Here is a 6,890-nt window from a genome sequence, read left to right as displayed (position 1 = left end):
GGGGGGTTGTCTGACTCGATTTGGGCCTTTCGTCTGCGTTGCCCATGTGGGCGTGGCCAAGTCGTGGGCGCTTCCCATTCAAACAAAGGTTCCAAGATCAAGACAAAGACAGGCTCTCTGACATCTCGACCGCTGGGCCAGGGCTTCGGCCCTGGTCTTTGCCCATGGTCCCGGTTATTCGTTTCACCTGTTACATGCCTTTTCTTTTTATCTATGACCGTCCTACGTGGCTCAACTGGCTTCTATAGCGGCACAAAACGTGTCAAAGTCCGCGCGAGTCTCAAGAAAGCGCGGGCTATCGTGACAAGATCTCTTTTCCGGGAAGGGGTGTATAGTTTCTGCTGCACCTCATCCCATCATCTACTTTGAACCGACTGCAAAAACACCCTGCCAAAGAATATACTACGAGACTTTGCTCCCACTCATCCACTCCTTCCCCGTTCTCCAAGCCTTTACCAGCCCTGTGGCTGTGAGGAGGCTCGCCAACACAATGAAAGCAATTGCTTAATTTGTGCCACTCACAGCAAGCCTGGGAAGGAAACGAGAAAAAAACGCAACATGTTAGCAAGTTTCATCTTTGATGCTTGGTCAGCGGATTGTACTCACTTCATCAGGTGGTCCATGAAGGTTTGCAGCGAGACGTCGTCGGTAAAGATTGTTTGCGCCGTCTGGGCACCAACACCGCCGTACGCGCCCGTCGTGTGGGTGGTGGACGGGTTCAGCTTGGAGAGCAGGAAACGAGCCTGGGAACCTCCAGCATCGCAGACGATGAATCGAGGAAGCGGGAACCGGTCGGTGATGAGTTCCTGGGAAATACCTCCTTGTTAGCAGTCACGTCGACTTTGGTTGATATGCCTGATACGGCAACTGTTCTAATAACTCACCATAGCGTCTTCCTTTGGTTGCTGCAGGAGCTGGGCAAAATTCTCGTAACCCTCCTGGTCCTGGTAGCCAGCCTTCTTCCACTGAGCCACGGTCTCGCCGTGGAAGATGAGAATGTGGAAAAAGGTGTCGAGCAGCAGGATGTGGGTGGGCTGGATGGAGGCCGAATCCAGGAGCACGGGCTGGCCACCATCCTGGTCGAACGTGTACGAATCCAGTGTGGGCTGGATCATGATAAGCGAGTTGCTGACGTCCTCGTGGTTTAGGACGTGACGGTAAAAGGCGGTCTCGTCGGGGGAGTTGTTGAAGACCTGCAGGAACTGACTCCTCCGCAAATGGAACATGAACTGGGGATAGAGGGTGAAGTTCTTCTCCAACCTGAACGACGAGGGGTCGTCTTTCCTGTAGTCGGCAAACCTCGAGCACAAGCTGATCAGCATGCGATCGACCCACCGCAGCACGTCGGGCCCGTCGTCGACCTCGGCCTTGAAGACGGCGATCCTCGACATGAGCACGGCGGCGGCCTCCTGGTCGAACGACTGGGCGATGGCCGGGTCGCCAGCGGGGCCGCCCAGGTTCCGGGCGATGGTGGTAACGCGCAGGTGGAACTGGCCCGACGAGTGCTGGTAGTATGTGAGGAACTGCATCATTCCCTTGGCCGCCTGCTGCGTGTGCGGCGACGGGCCGCCCTGGGCGATCTCGAAGTAGACACCGTAGCTGGACGTCGGGTCAATGCCGCACATCTTCCACGAGCACGTGTTGCCGATACCGCACTCGGTCTCGCCGACCGAAGTCGACCTCTTGTTCATCGAAACGGCGTGTCCAATGAGGCCGGTAACCTTCAGCTCCTTGGTCGTCAGGACCTCGAGGATGGCGTTGAAGCCCATTAGAAGGTTTTCGTCGGCGTCCTTCTCAAACACTCGGATGAAGGACTGCTTGAACATGGACGACGTGAAGCTGTCGATCAGAATCATATGGCCGCCGGTCGAGTTGCAGAGGCCCTTCATCTCGAGCAGGCCGACTTGGTCAAGACAGCCAGCAAAAATATCTATTATGTGCCCGTTGTGGGCGGTCCTCTTGGCCAGGGCGTCGTAGAACTGGCCGGTTGGGGGGGTAGGATTAGCGCCGGGCCTGGAAATGGCTGGGGAGCGGACGGGCAGTGTGATGCTCACCTTCAAGGCCTTCTTGTAGTACTTGATATTATCACGGTCAATATCGTGGTGGGAGCGCATGGGCTCCCTGAGCTCGGAGCTGACGACCATGCCAGGCCCCTCGGTGGCCGGGCCGGCGGCGAAAAGCATGATGCGGCCGCCCGAGTTCTGGAAGGACGACTCGAGGAGGCCAACGGCGACGCTGAGGGCAACACCGGTGCAGCGCAGGTTGCGCCTGTCGTTGGCGACGGGCCAGGGGTCCTTCTGCAGCTGCTCTAGAGCCTTGGTGAGCTGGAACTCGCACTGCGAGACGGGGAGGAGGAAACGCGAGGCGGGGCCCATGGGCATCTGGCGACCAGGCTGGGGCTGCATGCCGGGGCGGATGGGCAGCTGGCCGAGGCCGAGCATCTCCTGGACCTGCTTGGGCGCATAATCCTTGCTGCCGCGGAAGACATACGACTTGGCGCACTCGGTGTATCCAATCTCGTGGACTTGGGTCTAAGGGGAGCATCAGTCAGCCAAGGGGGTTGAAAGCTTGCGCCGCCCGGTGTGGGAGGTTAAACATGTGGAAGGGAGCGCTGGACGGGGCGTGACCAACCATGGTGCCAAAGGTGATGAGGCCAACGAGGGCGTTCTCAGGGAGCAGGCTCAGGCTCATGACGAGTGACTCCTTGAGGGCCGAGAGGCTGTCCTCCTCCTGGCACGTGTCGACGACATAGAGGAAAATGGGCGGGCTGGGGGCCGGGCGCGACAGGCGGTACTCGATGGTGGTGTTGGAGGGATGCAGCTCCGGGGGGATGGCATTGGCCGTGATGTCCTTGTAGTGCGGCGGCAGCGGGTTGCGGGACAGACAGAAGGGGCATATCCAGATGCGCGCGCGGACGTCTACTTGGCTGCGGAGTGGAGGGGTGGTGGCGGTCAGCATCAGGATGCGCCGGGGCGGGCAACTGCTGCGGCACGTGGTGGAGGGTGCCGGGGCGCGAGGGCGACAGCGACCTACCAGAAGGGGTTGAGGACGGAGCGGCATGGCTGCTTGCAGGTGACGGGCTCGAACTGCAGGAGCGGGGTGTCGGGTTTCTCCTTGAGGGGGGTGTAGAGGGCGCCGATAGGGACGACGAGACGCGAGGCTTCCTGTCGCGGGAGGGCACACTCAGCAAACATATCCGGCGGGCGGCGCGCCGGGGCAGGCACGGGGAGAGGAAGGGCCACCAGCAGAGGGCCAGCAGAGCAAACCAACCATGCGGGTGCTGGGGAAGACGTTCCAGCTTAGGCGGACGCCATCGCGGTCTTCGACCTCGCTCCACTGCTCCTTGAGGTTTTCGTAGTCCATGGCGGGCGGGTGATGGCCAAGCGCGGCGACGGGCTGACGGCCGAGTCGGGTCGAGTCGCGCGACGGGGCAGGTAAATCGGCGGAGCGGTGGTCGAGCGGGAGGAGGCCAAGGCCCGGACGGCGGGGGTGGTGGTAGTGGTGCGTGTGTGATCAGGCTGGGAGCAGGAGACGGCGGCGGTGCGGCTTCTCTACTGGTGGCAAAGTATCATGGTCTGCCAGGCCGCTCGTGCTTGCGAGGTGGGTTGTGAGGTGTGTGGGTTCGCAGATTCGCAGAGGACAGGTCAGTTGCATCAAGCTCATGGGCCCTCCACTCAGCAAAGCTGGCCCCTCGGTCGAAAAAGGACACCACACCTCGAGCGTTATTCGTGCCTGCCAGGGTGTGGCTGGTGGCTAGGTATGCAGTGGCTGGTGCTGTGGTGGGGTAGCTTCGACTCAGCCAGGTTCCAGGCGCTCCAGGGTTGGGTGGGGCGACAGAGGCTCTGCCTCAGCACAGCCAGTGGTACTTGGTCTCAATCAATCCTCTGTGATGCTCGCCCTGTCCAGAACAACGGCTGCGGCACAGGCCGTGTGCTGTCAGCGCAAGCGCGAGTGCTGCTTCTAAATCTGGCTGGCCCAAGAATGAAGCTGATCCCTGGCCAGCCTGGCAGTGTGAGAATTATTCGGCATGTGCGCAGCTGTACCTGCGGCGGCTACGTACCACCCCTGCCCCCCTCCAGTCTCATCCTCGGACTTGCGAAGGATGCGGGCCATGCTGAGTCCGAGGCTGGCTGGTGGCCGCGCGCTTGTCCAGGTCAAATGGAGGGCCAGCAGCCTCTGTCTCTGTCGCGTCGCGACTCTTCGCCGGGGCTTTCCATTCCGTCATCTCTGCACCTCAACCTAGAAAGGCACCCCTAAACGCCGAAGTGCTGTCGGTCCATCCATGCGAGCTTGTGCATGTCATCCTCCGCTGATCGGTCCTTGTCCCGCCCCATTTGGTTCCGATACTCGGTTGCTCTGTGCTCTTTGAGGTGGCATACCCTAGAGCCATCGCACGGGCACCTACCCATCACAATCAATCAGAGCCGCTCGACGGCGGCCGCGGCAGTATGTCGCGGCTCCTTGTAGCCCTGGCGGCCTGCCTCGCGCTCTTTCCACGCAACACCATACAGTCTCCAGCATCGCCCCTTGCCCCTCTCGGGCAGAGACAAGAAGATGGGTTGGTTAGTCCGTCAGCGTTTCTGCGAAGGGCGTATCATAAGTGTAAGCCCAAGAAGAAAAGAAAAAGAAAAGAAAACCATCCGCTACTGGGCCAAGGCCGTTCGTTGCTAACCTGCAATCCATTTCCCCAGCCGAGATTCTTGATGGATGGCTATACATCGATGGCGGAGAGTTCTCGTACCGAACATCAACCGGCATCAGGTACCAATACTGTGCGTCCATCAACATGCTGTGTCTAGAAAGAGGTTCCTGGTGATGGGCTCGTAGCGTTCTAACAAGCTAAACACGCAGCCACGTCTCTTTTGGCCATCGACCTGTCCCAAGACTTCACTGGCGCTTCAGTCAAGATGATCTCGACGCCCAAACCCCTCGGCGCACCATCTCTCAGGCAAGGAGGGCTGTGGGTGGACCGCACCCAAAAGGTTCTCTACTTGGGGTTTGCCGGTTCGCACTCGGCATTCTCAGACAAGGCCGACTCGCCAAGGGGGCTGTGGTCCTTTACGCCTGACGGCAAGGGCAGCGGCAACTTCTCGAACCTGAACGACACGGCCCGGGCTTGGTTTATGGAAAACCCCCGGCCCTTTGACGGACTCTACGCATCTGGCGCCAAAGCCGGTTACTTCTTTGGGGGCTTCGAGGGCGACAAGCCCGACATCGAGGGGGTCGGCGTGGCCGACGAGGTGCCCACGTTCGGAATGCTGACCTACGACTTCAAGACCAAGACGCCGACCAAGACGCCAACCAAGTCGGACGCCAAGGGCCCCAGCGTCGGCTGGGAGATGCAGAGAGGCAACATGATATACGTGCCCAACTTCGGACGCGAGGGCATCCTCGTCTCGGTCGGCGGCTGCCAGAGGAGCAAGAAAATGAAAAATGGCGATTTCCTGGTGGACAACACGGTGGCGCGCGTGTACGACATCGCGACCAAGTCGTGGCACGATCAGACCACCACGGGCAGTGAGCCCGCGCCGCGCAAGGACTACTGCATCGCCGGTGCGGCCTCCACCAACAGGACGTTCGAGATCCTGATGTACGCGGGCTGGGCCGGCGACCTCGGCACCAGCGCCATCGCGTTCGACCAGGCATACATCCTCTCGCTGCCGTCCTTCCGCTGGTTCAAGGCCGAGTACAGGGCCCTGCGGCCCCGCCACGGCGTGTCCTGCCACCACGCCAGCGGAGGCAAGGTCATCACCGTGGGCGGCGCCGACACCACGCAGAATGGGCCCAACTTGCTGTATCGGGACGTTTTCAACAACGACGATTCGTTCAGCCAAGGGATCGGCATCTTCGATCTCAACACCCTCAAGTTTGTCGATTCGTACAAGGGCGGCGGCCCCGACTCGTACACGCTGTCCCCTGAGATCCAGAGCTGGTACAATCTCAAGTAAGTCGCTTTGCCTGATGGGCTCCCCCGATGCGGTGCGACGCCCTCGGTATGCCCACCCAAGCTAATCATCACTCGCATAGCTCCCGGCTTCCAACCTTCGATTCGGGGGCCGTGTCAGACGCGTTTGCCGTGGAGAACTTCACCGTCCAGTCCGTCAGCAAGCCGCCCGCCGACGCCGCAAGCGGCGATCGCGACAGCGACGGCGGAAAAACGTCGTCCAACACGGCCGCCATCGTCGGCGGGGTGGTGGGTGGCCTCGCGCTCACCGCCCTCGCCGCGGGCCTGGCATGGTTCTTCCTGCGCCGGCGCAGGCGGCACCGAGAGGCCGGGGTCGGGGCCGGGGCTGGGGCGGCGGTGCAGTCGCTGTCGGTCGGCCCCCACGCCAAGGGCGCGGGCGGCGTCTACCACGAGGTGCCGCAGGACCATGCGGTGCAGCCCGCCGAGTACTACCGCCCTGGCTACGAACCCACGCGTGAGAGCACCCCCGTGGCCTTTTACGATCCGCCGCCGCCGCCACCCGCTGTGGTTGCTGCTGCTGCCGCGCGCGGACCGACGCCATCCCTCACGAGCGAGCAGACCCGGTATGAGCTGTACAGCACGGTGCCCAGCGAGCTGGCGTCGGTCAGCTCGGGCGGCGTCCAGGGATCGCTGCATCTGCAGCACCAGCACCAGCAGGGCCAGGTGCACGAGATACAGAGCTTCCAGGACGGCCGGGCGCGGTCCAAGGACGAGGATAATTACAAGTACAACGTACGGTTTTAGGTTGGCGTTTTGGAAAAGAAAAAAAAAGGGGGGGGAAGGGTTTGTGCTGGTCGCATTATATCAGAAAGCATTTGGCGTTTAGGCAAGGAGCATATATTTAAATGTCGACTGTTTTTATTCAAACGTTTCTCGTATGCGCCGCAACACGTTGGCCGGCTCGCTTTGCAAGTGCGGGGCTCTG

At 61.0% G+C, this 6,890-nt stretch overlaps 2 protein-coding genes across 2 annotated transcripts; one reads left to right on the top strand and one right to left on the bottom strand.

The window, feature by feature from the left end:
- Positions 1-66: 66 nt before the first annotated feature.
- Positions 67-3,772, bottom strand: GGTG_06188 (protein transporter SEC23). Its single transcript, XM_009224002.1, has 7 exons — positions 3,271-3,772; positions 3,034-3,164; positions 2,632-2,926; positions 2,055-2,531; positions 885-1,979; positions 607-806; positions 67-529 (listed from the first exon to the last, which is right to left on the bottom strand). The coding sequence occupies exons 1-7, from the start codon at positions 3,361-3,363 to the stop codon at positions 505-507; spliced, it is 2,316 nt and encodes a 771-aa protein (XP_009222266.1). The 5' UTR covers positions 3,364-3,772; the 3' UTR covers positions 67-504.
- Positions 3,773-3,849: 77 nt separating this feature from the next.
- GGTG_06187 (hypothetical protein) lies at positions 3,850-6,852 on the top strand. Its single transcript, XM_009224001.1, has 4 exons — positions 3,850-4,602; positions 4,692-4,772; positions 4,852-5,944; positions 6,028-6,852. Exons 1-4 carry the CDS (start codon positions 4,449-4,451, stop codon positions 6,707-6,709), a joined length of 2,010 nt encoding a protein of 669 aa, XP_009222265.1. The 5' UTR covers positions 3,850-4,448; the 3' UTR covers positions 6,710-6,852.
- The last annotated feature ends 38 nt before the right edge of the window (positions 6,853-6,890 follow it).

This window comes from Gaeumannomyces tritici (assembly GCF_000145635.1).
Source record: "Gaeumannomyces tritici R3-111a-1 unplaced genomic scaffold supercont2.3, whole genome shotgun sequence".
Lineage (NCBI taxonomy): Eukaryota > Fungi > Ascomycota > Sordariomycetes > Magnaporthales > Magnaporthaceae > Gaeumannomyces > Gaeumannomyces tritici.
The sequence above is the reverse complement of the archived record's forward strand: the minus strand, read 5'-3'. Positions and strand labels throughout refer to the sequence as shown.